The following is a 15,000-nucleotide window of genomic DNA, read 5'->3' as shown; positions in this document are numbered from 1 at the left end:
TTTCATATTTTTTTTTTCATCAATTTTATGTATACTCTATATTCAGCATAATTTGAGGGGTCATTGTCTTTTCGGGGTATTTTTGGGATGTCGGCATTTTTTATCGTGTCGTTAAATTTATTTTTCAATTTACTTTTTGTTTTTTGATTGTGTGTTTGTTTGTTTTATAGTTTCTTTTTTAGTGCTTGAGATAACTAAGTGAGTTTGGAGGTTTTTGGGTGGTTTTTTATTTTCATCAATTTTGTATATAATCTATATACAGTACTTGTGAGAGGTCGTTGTCTTTTCGGGGTATTTTGGGATGTCGATGTTTTTATCGTGTCATTTATTTTTCATTTTAGAGTTTGTTTGTTTGGTTTATATTTTTTCTATTTTAGCGCTTAAGATAACTAAAATGAGTTGGAATTGTTTGTTGTCTATTTGTTCATCAATTTTATTTATAATCTATATTCAATACTTGAGGGGTCATTGTCATTTCGGGGGTTTTTTGGGATGTCGTTAACCGAATAAATATAGATAGTTCGAAGATGACGTTACTCAGGTCTTTGTTATTGCTTTTTGCCATCCGCGTTTATGAATAATGCTCACTGAACTGTATTAACCTGACTATAAACGTTCATGGGCACACACAGTTTTGTGTGTTGGTCCATTATACTTCCGGATGGCAATGTTATGAGCTTCTTGGCCAAGCGCATACTATCTATATTGTAAATGGTTGTGTAATAAAGAAAAGCAAGATGTGAGCGTGGATGGTCCCGATAGCTCAATTGGTAAAGCACATGCTTCACACGCAACAAAAGGGACGGTGATCGATCCCCGGTGCAGTTGAGATTATTTTTTTCTGACTCCCCTGTCTGTCCACCCAGCAGTGATTGGGTAGCTAGGTCTGTTAGATCTGTAGGAAAGTACTTGGCTATAGACTAGCGTCTTATCCAAATGGTAGCAAGCAATTGATATTGTTGTCCGTTGTTTCACACTATAGAAACCAGGTATAAACTCCGGCTCCATGGGCCCAATGGTTCTGAAGGACTACTTTTAAAGATATGAGCGTTGACAGTTTTTGAATGTGTGACTGTCACGAGGCCTGTGTTAACCCTCCCCTTACCACCCATAGGAAATTCGTGACATTTGTCACGATACAACCAACCGTTTTCTTATTCAAATTTCTCTTGTCCGTCATAACATATAAAGAGAATGAACAGTGTAATAGAGAGCATGTTTTGTGAAAGAAATTATGTATCGCAAGAACTCACTGCTATTGTGTTTGAGTGATAAGTGTTAGTTGGATGTGAAGTTTTGGGGAAAATTCAGAAAATGGCTGGTAAGGAGAGAGTTAAAACATTTTTTTTGGCCAAAAATTATTGTCTTAAAAAATAAGCGTTTTTTCAGTGTACGAAAAGCTACAAATGATGTTCTATGTTCACTTTTGTCATTGTACGAAAAGCTTCTAAATTATGTTCTATGTTCAGATGGCAATTTCTGAAGTCAGCAGCATTTCGATCGTACGCAATGAATTTGATTGTCATCCAAAATTAGGCCATATCCACAAAACCCCACATTATGTGATGTTATCACAATTGATGTCTATGCCATACATCATAAATCATCATCATTGTAACCCCCCCCCCCCCGAGTTTATTCATCTTGGTGTATAGATACAACACCCTATTCGTATGCTGCTCTTTCCTAATTTTGGGGTCAACACTTTTTTACGTCTCTTATCGAGAGGGGTCAACTCCACTAGCCACTAGTCCACCTTCCTCACATTCACACAATGACCAACACTACTACTTAATAATATCAATATACAAGTTAACATAGCAATAATAATATTAATATCGTAAGCACTCAAATCGTATCCAAAACATTCTGTTGAATTATCACCCTTTGTGTGTACGACAACCCAGTTATCTCCCATATTTCCTACAATTTTGGGTCACCGCTATCTGTGTCACGTTCTAGGGAAATACCCATTAACCTTACGTCAATCGCACACTTTCACAGTGTCCAGAAATCGCCACCAAACATAAGTAACAGGGTATAGATGCCATTTGACATGTTTGGTATACCACTCAACCCTTAGTCATTACTCATTACACTCTATCGAGTTAACGCCCTTTGTATGCCATACCCCAGTTACGTCCCCGTTCCATTATTTTTTTCCCTCTATTTTAAATTATTAAAAAAAAAATAATTACAATGTGGGGGGGGGGGGGGGGGGGGGGGGGGGGGTGGCCGAGTGGTTAAGGCATTGCACTGTGATCCGGATGACCCTGGTTCGAGCCCCGCTTCAGGCACTTTCGTTTTTTTTTTCCTTGAGCAAGATTATTAAGCAACCCAATTTGCTCACTTGGACAACATGGGTGATTCCTGTTGACATCAGACATCTTGTTTGATGAGTTATCTATATTCCTTAGGTGGAATGCCTAGGCGACGATATCTTCTGATATCGTGGCGCAAAAGGCATAATTTTTTATTTAAAAAAAATAATAATGTACAAATGAAAGACTTCTCATGAGTACTTAATAACACCACTCTAATTACAGTCGTATTCATTGTTGTCTTCCCTTGGCCATCTATCAAACTCATCCCCTGGCCTACTCTAGCTCCCAAGTTCCCTACATTCTCATCCTCCCTTTTTCGTATCTTATTTTGTCTATATGGTTTGATGTCTATCTTCATCTAGGCTATATCAGGCAACACAAACTCTTCATCGATAGTTTATTTATCTGTATGTAAACCTATAATTTGATTCTGACTACAAAACTCTCTCTCTCTCTCTCTCTCTCTCTCTCTCTCTCTCTCTCTCTCTCTCTCTCTCTCTCTCTCTCTCTCTCTCTCTCTCTCTCTCTCTCTTTCTCTCTATGCAGCTCTTTTACTCCTTAACTCTCTCCTTACCAGTCATTTTCCGGATTTGCCCCCAAATCTTCACAAAACAACTTCACACAACTAACACAAAAATAGATTTTTTATATCACTCAAACACAATAGCAGGAAAGTTCTTGCGATACATAATTTTTTTAACAAAACAAGCTCTACAACAAACTGTTCATCTTCTTTAAATTTTATGGTGTACAAGAAAAATTTGAATAAGAAAAATGTTGGTTGTATCGTAACGAATGTGACGATTTTTCTGTAGTTGGTAAGGAGAGAGTTAACACCTTCACCATTTTCCCCTCAGTCTTTATCATCGTTTCATCGTTATCTGTTTTATTATATTCACTACTATTCTTTATTTTTCCCCTTTTTTTTCCCTAAAGATCGTCTATCTATCTATCTATCTATCTATCTATCTATCTATCTATCTATCTATCTATCTATATCTATCTATCTATCTATCTATCTACCTTGTTACCTATCTCTCTACCTATCTGTCTACCTACCTACCTATCTAACTACCTATATGCATACCTACCTACCTATCTACTTATATATCTATCCATATTTCCATTTATACACTAATCCTTGTGTATTCAATTTATAACTTATTATGCTTCTTAACATGAATTTGACACATTCTAACATCACCGATGAACCATAAATATTGCTGTTGAACAGTCAATAATGATACTTTCTCATGCCTTTTTTTCTTTAAAACCAGATACGTGAGGATGACTTGAAATGCTGAACAACGAAAAATAAAGAAATAAACTGGAGCCAAGAAGCAAATAGTTTTATCTCTAAATTCAAAGTTTAACCCCCCCCCCCCCCCAACCCCACCCACAAAAAAATAATAAACAAATACAAAGGAGACAATACTTAACCGACTAAAGGGACTAGACTTAAGAAATTAGGGCCAAATAATGGCCACTTCTTATGTATCTGGTGCCAAACGAACTCGCTCAGAGATGTCTTTGACACTCCTCCTATCAACGTTTATATTGGCCTTGACCTTCTCCACAACCCACTGTAAATCTGATGCGAATAACTTTCCAATTCCTCCGAGATTTTCTGAGGAATTGGAAAAACACGGGACAGTCTTCGAACGAATCGACGTCGAGTCTTGTCCCAAATGCTATGCTGATGATTCTGCTGATGGTTTGAGGGATGTTTCTGGGAGTTCTTCTCGGGATTTGTCTGGTGTTATGGGATTTACTGCAGGCCCTTCGGTAATGGTGACGGATCAAAAGTGTGGTTGGTATTTTCCGTACTATTATCATCTCGAAAGAATGTGTCCATCAATATCAATACAATCATCGTTACCATCGTTTTCAAAACCGTTATCGTTTTCCGAGATGCAAGAATCATCATCATCGATGGAATCGGATTCGATATCGATTTTATCAATATCGAACAATAGCTCAACAGAAAGTAGTAAGACTCCCGATACTTGTCAGGAGTATCGAATTATCAAAGAATCGCCAGCAGTAATCGATTATAACGACAAATTGTATATCCCGATCGCCCAAGAATCGGACAACAATCTGTTCATGGTGACGACCGACTCTGGTGATAAAATACACGATGATGATGCCAATGTGAACCAGGACTCTGACGTAATGGATTATAATATTGATGACGTCATGGTTTCCAGGGAAGTGATTTCGTACAGGAATACCATTCCATTATCGGATTACACCACGGATATTCTTTTGGATTTACATCTTAACATTGATGTGAGTATCTTTGAGAAACAATCGTTTTCCCCATCTTCCCTAATGATCCAGTTACACGCCACGATAATCGGCCGATTGATCAATCTTATCTTTAACTCACTAAATCTTTAACTCACTAAATATTTAACTCACTAAATTTTTAACTCACTAAATCTTTACTCACTAAATCCTACAGATTTTTGCTGCTTTTCAAATTTGGAAACATTGGAAAAAATGTATTGAAAATGAACATGTGCACAGCTAGTTTTATTTAACTATCATTAACATGTAAAAACTAAAAACATTAGCATTGATACGACGCCTGTAATTTGTCTCAGAAAAATGTAATAAATAGGCATGGGGTAAAAGTAACCCTGGGTAAACTACGGATATAGTCGGTGTTAGGATTGAGTGAGTTAATCCTCTCCTTACCAGTGTTACTTTCAGGTTTTTCCATGACTCTTCCTACCCACCCAACACAAAAATGTGACCCTTAGCCTCAAAACGGTATTAAGTCGGGTTGGTTAAGATGTTGAAAATTGAATTTATAGCCAGACATATCAGACTTGTGTTGAGTTTGTATGTTTTATTGAGGAGAATGGATACCATATTTTAGGGTGCTAATGCCAACAATTTAAATTTTTTAACAGTTTAACATTTAATTCAGATTTTAAGCATCTGGTTCGTTCCGACATAATACCGTTTTGGGACGATGGGTCACAAATATACTTTATTACTCAGTCATAAAGGCAATAAATACGTGCTATAAATGAATGTGTTCAGCCAAACGAGCTGCAGTATAACAAAGTGTCAATATTGTGAAGTACAAAACAAATCAGAATAAGAATAATATTTGTTGTAATATTTGTGCAAGTCTTTACCTGCCTTTAAAAAGAATCTCAAGACACATCTTTACTGTATTTGCGCTTTTATTGACGCAATGAATCCTTTATTTGGCTATGAATTCATTGCATTGCATTTTCTTTTCCACTCAAAATTGATAATTTATATTGTAAAGTGCCCAGAGCTTGTGTTTTACACGAGAATGAGCGCTGTATAAATGTGTATTATTATTATTTATTATTATCGTAACGAATAATATGACGATTTTTCTATGGTTGGAGAGGGTTAATCACACCGATCTTTTTCTTCATTTTCTTTCTTAAATCTATCATCGCCATTTATTATCTCAAACGATTACAATTTTTCACTTTAGGTATTCTTTCTTCATCTCTACAGCTCGCTCTACTTTATTCTTCTCATTTATTCCTCTGCCTCCTTCATCGTTTATTCTCTCTCTTCACGACATATCCGCCCCTCCCTCCCTTCCTCGTCCTCTTCCTCTCACTCTCTCTCTAGTTATATATATGTATATATATATATATATATATATATATATATATATATATATATATATATATATATATCCTCTGTCTTTCTCTTACTCTCTCTCTCTCTCTCTCTCCTTCTTTCTCTCTCTTTCTCTCTCTTTCTCTCCTTCTGTCTATCTCATTCTCTCTCTTTCTTTCTTTCTTTCTTTCTTTCTCTCTCTCTCTCTCTCTCTCTCTCTCTCTTTCTCTCTCTTTCTCTTTCCCTCTCTTTCTTTCTTCCTCTCTCTCACTCTCTATCTCTTTCTCTCTCTCTCTCTCTCTCTCTCTCTCTCTTTCGCTCTTTCTTTCTCTCTCCCTCTCACTCTTTCTCTCTTTCTCTATTTCTCTCACACACACTCTCTCTCTCTCTCTCTCTCTCTCTCTCTCTCTCTCTCTCTCTCTCTCTCTTCCCTCTCCCCCGTGTCTATCTCTGCCCATTCTACTCTACTCTTTCCCACCCCTCGTTCTATGTCACTCGGACCACCGTGTCCTTGTCCTAATAATATTTGTCATATCCGTTTTCACTCAATCACTTAAGTTCCCCTGCCTCTTTGATTTCATTTCTTTCTTCCACCACCCCGTTCCCCCTTCTTCTATCTCCTTCTGTATCGCTCTCCTATTTGTACCCCTATATTTTAGCATCTACTCCATTATCGTACCCCAAATTCAACCCTTTTCTCTCTCTTCATTCCAACACTCCCCCTCCTACCCCCCCCCCCCCCCCCCCGTTTTTTTTCTTCCTTTAGTAATTATTGTTGAATTCCTGAACTTATGATACATTTCCAGTGTATCTATTTAATGAGTTTGAAGCGCTTTCTTCTTCTTCTTCTTCTTCTTCTTCTTCTTCTTCTTCTTCTTCTTCTTCTTCTTTCTTTCTTTCTTTCTTTTTCTTCTTTCTTATTCTTTTCTTTCTTTCTTTCTTTACTTTCTTTTCTTTCTTCTTTCTTCTTCTTCTTTCTTCTTTCTTTTCTTTCTCTCTTTCTTTTCTTTCTTCTTTCTTTCTTTCTTTTCTTTCTTTCTTTTTCTTTCTTTTTTTCTTTTCTTCTTTTTTCTTTTTCTTTCTTCTTTCTTTCTTTCTTTCTTTCTTTCTTTCTTTCTTTCTTTCTTTCTTTCTTTCTTCTTTCTTTTCTTTTTCTTTCTTTCTTTCTTTCTTTTCTTTCTTTTTTTTTTTCTTTCTTCTTTCTTTTCTTTCTTTCTTTCTTTTTTTCTTTCTTTCTTTTCTTTTTCTTTCTTTCTTTCTTTCTTTCTTTCTTTTCTTTCTTTCTTTCTTCTTTTCTTTCTTTCTTTCTTTCTTTCTTTCTTCTTTCTTTCTCTTTTCTTTCTCTTTCTTTCTTTTCTTTCTTTTTCTTTTTCTTTCTTTTCTTTCTTTCTTTCTTTCTTTCTTCTTTCTTCTTTCTTTCTTCTTCTTCTTCTTCTTCTTCTTCTTCTTCTTCTTCTTCTTCTTCTTCTTCTTCTCATCCCCCCCCCCCTCCTACTCCTCCTCTTCATCCTCCTCCCCCTTTGCCCTCTCTCTACCCCCCCCCCCACCCCCACCCCCCGCGGCCCGCCTAATTACTTCAAATTAACGAAGCGTTCAGATGTCATCAAATCTTAATCAATTCAAACAACACACCAGAAAGCCCTACTAACTACTGACAACTTACACCAAACGGATTAACCACGAAACTTGGCGTCGTAGACAAAGTCAGTCTGGCAATATTGTCTACGTCATACTTACTAGAGTATTAATTATTTTGGGCCATTAGCCGCCCCGGGCTTGACAACTCATTGTTGTCAGAATGCCAAATTTTAATCTGGTCTATGGATTAAGTCTTAATGGTTTTGTAACTCTAGATCGAGCTCTATTCAGTTCTATCATTAGAAATACTATGACATTTCATTATAAAACATGTCTGATCTATTACGTTGCTATTTATTTAAAAGGCCAAAATGGGATTATCGTTGTCCTATTTTTGGCATACAATGACAAAGAACTTTTATTTTTTTAAATGGCTAGAAACATTTAAGAAAAATACTTGCAAAAATTGCTTGCCAGATAAAAAGTACAAATACATGATACTGTGTGTAATTTTAAACATTTATAGTCGGATTGCTATTTTTTTAAAAAATCCCTTAATTGATCTCATAGGGGAAATTGACTTTAGTGTCTATTCCAATGGAAGACTTGAATAACCCAGGCGTCAGCCGCAGGGCAAATTGAGCTAGGGCTAGGTGACTTGCTCAAGGCCACACAGCGGAGCAACGGCTGGTGATCGAACTCGGTACCTTTCGAGTACGAAGTAAAGACCTCACCGCTGAGCCACGCTGCCCGCTAGTGAGAACTACTCACCACCTGGCAGCCTAAAATATATAACAAAGAGAGACGAGTGTGGTGCACTTCTTTCAGCGGAGATCGAACCATGGAGCTTCTGGTCCAAACGCGAGTCAGCCGTAGTATGGAAAAAAACATATTTTAAAATTTGGTCAGAAACATCGTCATTCAAATATCGATCGATTTAAATGACCCTCATCTTTGTGAGAAAAAAAAAAAACAACAACAACAAAAAAAAAAACAAAAACAAAAAAAAAAAACAAAACAAAACAAAACAAAAAAGAAAAAACCTCTCAAACCTGGGACTTCGCGAGTACTTTTTCAGAGTACCTACAACAGCAGGAGTGGCATGACACTGGATCGCATAGCCGTTTTGAGATACTCGGTCACCATTTTGGACACCTGATCGTCAAGAGTGAGAGTAACTTCAGTCAAGAACGAAGATGACGTCACTCATGTCTTTGTTATTGTATTTTGCCATCCGCCTTGATGAGTAATTCTCTCTAAACGGTATTATCCAGACTATAAAAGTTCATGGTTACACATGAGTTTTGTGTGTTGGTACGTTATACTTCCGGATGGCAATGCTGTGAGCTTTTTTAGCCAAGAACAAACTATAGACGATCGATTTAAATGACCCTCATCTTGGCAACAACAACAACCCCCCCCCCCCCCCCCCCCCCAAAAAAAAAAAAAAAAAAAAAAAAAAAAAACTCTCAAACCTGAGCTTTCGCGAAATACTCTTCCAGAGTACCTAAAATCGATCTTTATATAGCGCAATATCCACTAAATGTGCTCAAAGCGCTTTACGAGGGGTCCCTGGCCAACAGCAACCTACAACAGGAGTGTCATGCCACTGGATCGCATGACCGTTTTGAGATGCTCGGTCACCATTTTGGACACCTGCTCGCCAAGAGCAAGAGTAACCGATGAAGTTCGATGATGATAGGTGTCGTCTTTCTTTGTCTGTCTGTCTGTCTTGTGGTTTCGTCGTTGATCAAGCTGACTAGATACAAACAACAACAACAACAACAACAACAACAACAACAACAACAACAACAACAACAACAACAACAACAACAACAGACAGGGGCAATAGCCACTGTGTGATGTTGTATGTACACACTACAAACCCATCATAACACATTGACAGGGGGAACGCATAAATAACGGAACGGGAAACACGTCACATTGCACTCCTTCAAACATACTACTCGTGTGGACACTACGACTCTCTCTCTCTCTCTCTCTCTCTCTCTCTCTCTCTCTCTCTATATATATATATATATATATATATATATATATATATATATATATATATATATATATATACATATGTCTCTCTTTGTCTGACTATCTATATATCTATCTATCTATCTATCTATCTCTCTCTCTCTGTCTCTCTCTCTCTATCTCTCTCTATCTCTCTCTATCTTTCTGTCTCTCTCTATGTCTCTCTGTCTCTCTCTCTATCTATCTATCTCTCTATGTATCTATCTATCTATCTATCTATCTATCTATCTATCTATCTATCTATCTATCTATCTATCTATCCCTCTATCTATCTATCTATCTATCTATCTAATCTATCTATCTATATCTATCTATCTATCTATCTATCTATCTATCCATCTATCTTTCTCTCTCTCTCTCTCTCGCTCTCTCTCTCTCTCTCTCTTTCTCTCTCTCTCTCTAGCTATCTATCTATCTATCTCCCCACCCCCCTCACTCTCTATCTATATATCTATATATCCGTTAATCCATCTATCTCTCTCACACACCCAAAACACACACACACAAACATACACACACGTACACACACACATACACGCACACACACACACACACACACACAACAATACACAATTACTTTCATATGTTACAAATCGTCTGATAACGAAAAGTGGATTTAAAGTTAAGAAGATCAAAGAATTGAAATTGCACCTTTTAGCTCATTAACAATTTGTGTATCTGTCCTCCGTCCTTAATGAACAAAAAAAAAAAAAAAAACAAAAAAATAAACAAACAAAAATAACAACAAAAAAAAAGAAAACAAAACAAAACAAAAACAAAATCAAAAATAAAAACAAAGAAAAAACAACAGAAAACAATAATGAATGAATTAAAAAAAAAAAAGAAACAAACAAAATAAACACTGTAATAATAATAATTATAATGATGATGATGATGATGATGATGATGATGATGATGATGATGATGATGATGATGATCATAATAATAATAATAATAATAATAATAATAATAATAATAATAATAATAATAATAATAATAATAATAATAAGAAGAAGAAGAAGAAGAAGAAGAAGAAGAAGAAGAAGAAGAAGAAGAAGAAGAAGAAGAAGAAGAAGAAGAAGAAGAAGAAGAAGAAGAAGAAAAAGAAGAAGAAGAAGAAGAAGAAGAAGAAGAAGAAGAAGAAGAAGAAGAAGAAGAAGAAGAAGAAGAAGAAGAAGAAGAAGAAGATTTGGCTAAGGTTCTATATTTCAGGCTATAAATTCATCTTCCATCGACTTAACAGTCCCAACACCTAACACACCGTTTTGATGCGATGTGTCAAATGCAATACTATAAAACACACCCAGAAACAAAGGGAAACAACCACCTTTGTATGTTGTTTTTTTCCAGACACACACACACACACACACACACGCACACACACACACACACACAATATGTCAATAGCTTTTTTTTGTTTGTTTGTCATTGTGTATGTGGCTGGCTGGATTCGACAGGTTATCAATCACGTGATCTCCCCCTTGTCATCACGTGACACGTTAAGCTCTCATTTCCAAGACGGTACGGGAAGGGCAGTATTTAGCTGAACAACGGTCAATGTTCAAGAGAATAATCGCATCACTTTTGGAAATGTTGCTATACTGACGGCTCAACGAGAGCAAGTTTGAGACACAAAAAGTCGTTGTTTATGTCTTGTGCAAATAAAAACAAAAAAAAAGGCGCAATAATAATAATAATAAAATAATAATAATAATAATAATAATAATAATAATAATAATAATAATAATAATAATAATAATAATAATAATAATGATAATAATAATAATAATAATAATAATAATAATAATAATAATAATAATAATAGTAATAATAATAATAATGATAATAATCCAATAGATAAGTAAATCCCAACTATGGGACAGTTAAGAGATGAGTAAGGATATATATTCTTTAGACCCCCCCCCCCCCCCAAAAAAAAAAAAAAACAAACAAAAAAAAAACAAAAAAACAACAACAACAAAAACCCCCCAAAAAACCAAAAAAAAACCAACAAAAAACAGGAAAAAAACAAGAATTAAGAAAAGAAAAACGAATAAAACTCCCCAAATTCTTGACATTCTGAGCCTCTAATCATGATTATGAACAGCAAATGATATTTAGACACAAACAACCACACATTCACACAGAAACACACACACACACACACACACACACATACACACAGAGAGAGAGAGCGAGAGAGAGAGAGAGAGAGTGAGAGAGAGAGAGAGAGAGAGACATTTACTATGTGTAAGACGAGGGTGGGAAGAAGACAATAATGGCTGATTATTGTTAGGGTACTACTGGCACTAAAAAGGGTAACATACAGACGACTTGTACTGTATGCAAGAGAAAATATTGCTCCATTCGGCCTGCTTGGAGACCAAATTATGAAGTCTTGCCCTGTTGTTGAGTGTAGGCTATCAGTCAAGTTGGGAATATGGGATTTCACTTTATTATAATAATTTATTATTATGCGTAACATTTAGTAGGAAGAAAAAAACAAACAAACTGTAATTGCAATAAGAATTAGAAATGCTCTAAAACCAAGATTTGCCATCTTTTTGTATGTAAGTCATTAATTAATTGATGAATTAATCGATTATTTATTTACTAATTTATTTGTGTATTTATTTACTTTATTTATTTATTTATTTCATCATTTATTTGTTGTTGTTTTTAAATTTAATTGTTCATTACTTATTTATATCAATTTGTTCTTTGTTAATGAAAAAAAACCCCATACTATTCGTCCTTTTTCTAATTTCAAACCAGCTAGATCTATACGTCAAAGTCACAAACTATAAATTTTGTTGTTGTTTTTTTTTTGTTACGAGAGATTGGAAACTGAAATTGTAACACAAGATTAATGTTATTCCTTTTATTACTAGTCATTACTGCCTGCCATACGAGTCTAGTCTCGTCTAGAAGCTGCTCCTATTGATTCCACCAGACGACGAGAAAAATGGGATTTTTTAAAAAAAAATTTTGTTTAGTTTTTTTTTTGTTTTTTTTTTTTTTTTTTGTTTTTTTTTTTTTTATCGTTTCAAATAAAATTTCTTAAGAGTGTCTTTACTTGTCTATCTGCTGAAATTCTCATTTATTTCTGGCATTTAAAACAAAACCCCATAAAAATATAACAATAACCATACCAAACAAATAATAAAGCAAACACAATAAAAGAAATAAATAGAGGAGTCTTCTATGTTGGGGAAATCAATAACTACTTCTATGACACAATATATTATGGTTTGTAATCAGAGAAATGCATTAATCTTTTGTTGCAGTATTCATTCTCTCATAATAAGAAATCATTGAATTGTGACCTTGATCTATAAGTAGGCAAAGATTAAATAAAAGGATAGATAAGACAAAAAAAAAAACTATATTAAAAAAGCGAATAAATATATAGATAAATACAAAAGATAAATAAGTAAATAAATAAATACATAAATAAATAATTAGATAAGTATCTAAAGAAAAAAGCAAATAAATAGATAATTAATTAATCTTTTCAAACATGGGAAAGAAAGAATACAAAGACACAAAGGAATTCAAAGAACTGTGTTAAAAGTTTATTTTACACCTGAGTAGTACGATGAGAGAATGTGAGTAAAGAGACTTCTCCAAGGACTCAACTATGCGCCGATTTAGGCTCGAACCCAGGACCTTCCGATCGGAAAGCGAGTGTCATACCACTAGACCACATAGCCGCACGTTTCGTTTTTATTTTTGTCCATTTGAGAAATATATCAATTATTTGATTTTGTCTTTGTGAGATTACAAGGCCATAATACAGTGATTTCTTATGAGAGAATAGAAATGATAACATCAGATTAATAATGTATTTCTTTTATGACAAGGCATATCTGTGACAGACGATATCTATTGATTTCGTGGGCTGGGAAATGACTTTTGTGTGTATGTGTGTGTATGTGTGTGTGTGTTTATGTGTGTTTGTGTATGTGTGTATGTGTGTGTCTGTGTCTGTGTGTGTTTGTGTGTATGTGTGTTTATGTGGGTGTGTGTTGTGTGTGTATGTGTGTATGTGTGTGTGTTTTGTTTTTATTGTTTTTTTTCCACTTGTTCTGTTTTCTGTTTCAATATATATCAATATCATATTAATATATATATATATATATAATATATATATATATATATATATATATATATATATATATATATATATATATATATGAGTGTTGGTGGGTACTCGTAGGTACGAAAGTGCTCGATAATGATGGGACATTATTAAGGATTACGCCGACTGAGGACGTGTAAAGAGACACAGAAACGAACGTCTCGGCCACAAAAAATGTGAGTGACAATTTGTATTCTATATATATATATATATATATATATATATATATATATATATATATATATATATATATATATATATGATATTGATATATATTAAAACAGAAAACAGAAAAGGTGGAAAAAGAGGGCTTCTCGTTTTTATTATAATATTTCATTAACCTATTTATTGTATTTTATTTTATTTCATGTTGTTTTCCGTATCGGTTTTCTTCCCCATGGATTTCAATAAAGCCAGAGTCAGACTAGAATATTGTCAAGTATTTGTGCGGCTATGTGGTCTAGTGGTATGACACTCGCTTTCGGATCGGAAGGTCCTGGGTTCGAGCCTCGCTCGGCGCATAGTTGAGGCCTTGGAAAAGGCTCTTTACTCACATATTCTCTCACCGTACTCAGGTGTAAAATGAGTACCTGGCCGTTAACAGCGTTGTCTCTGTCCGAAAAAAAAATGTCAATCGCCTATCAGGAGGCATAATGCCCCGTCCTACATGTTAAATGTTGCTGTTGGCCAGAGACCCCTTGTAAAGTGCTTTAAGGCACATTTGGTGGATATTGCCCTATATAAAAGCTCATTTTTAAGTATTTCTGATTTGAAGCTATGAAAGCGAAAGGGATACTAGTAGAGCAGTAAATTCATAGCAGATTAGTAAGACAATTTAACAGGTGCATCCAATGTTTTTTTCAATCTGTTTTGATATTCTTACGGCTTGACTTTCCCACTAAATCTTGCGTTATTCATACAACAGGAAGTATTATACATAATTTTACTGGTGTTTGTTTATAGTTTATAGATCAACCGGAAGTTGTTTCAACATTTCATTTGTCTTCGCCACATGTTAATTATCTTCTAAACAATCTATCTAGCGCGTTATCTACCGGTCTATCGATCTATCCAGCTATTTAAATTTCTATCTGTTTATCTATCTATCTATCTATCTATCTATCTATCTATCTATCTATCTATCTATCTCTCTCTCTATCGATTTAACTATCCATCTATCTATCTATCTATCTACTTATCGATTTCTATCCATCTATCTATCTATCTATCTATCTATCTATCTATCTCATCTATTCAATCTATCTATCTATCTATCTATCTATCTATCTA

General features: G+C 34.8%; 2 protein-coding genes across 3 annotated transcripts in view; one reads left to right on the top strand and one right to left on the bottom strand.

The window, feature by feature from the left end:
* LOC144981163 (uncharacterized) overlaps nucleotides 1–15,000 on the top strand; it is a 457,713-nt gene that overhangs the window by 24,939 nt on the left and 417,774 nt on the right. For both annotated transcript variants that reach the window (XM_078929317.1, XM_078929318.1), the window contains exon 2: nucleotides 3,602–4,616. In XM_078929317.1, coding sequence (XP_078785443.1) covers nucleotides 3,804–4,616 — 813 coding nt within the window. In that variant the 5' untranslated portion in view covers nucleotides 3,602–3,803. The remainder of the gene's footprint in view (nucleotides 1–3,601; nucleotides 4,617–15,000) is intronic.
* The window catches only part of LOC144981164 (uncharacterized), a 289,898-nt gene that overhangs the window by 174,910 nt on the left and 99,988 nt on the right, over nucleotides 1–15,000 (bottom strand). The gene's annotated exons all lie outside the window — the stretch shown is intronic.

The sequence above is a fragment of the Berghia stephanieae genome, chromosome 10 (assembly GCF_034508935.2).
Source record: "Berghia stephanieae isolate SIO BIC M18660-M18661 chromosome 10, UCSD_Bste_1.3, whole genome shotgun sequence".
Lineage (NCBI taxonomy): Eukaryota > Metazoa > Mollusca > Gastropoda > Nudibranchia > Aeolidiidae > Berghia > Berghia stephanieae.
The sequence above is the reverse complement of the archived record's forward strand: the minus strand, read 5'-3'. Positions and strand labels throughout refer to the sequence as shown.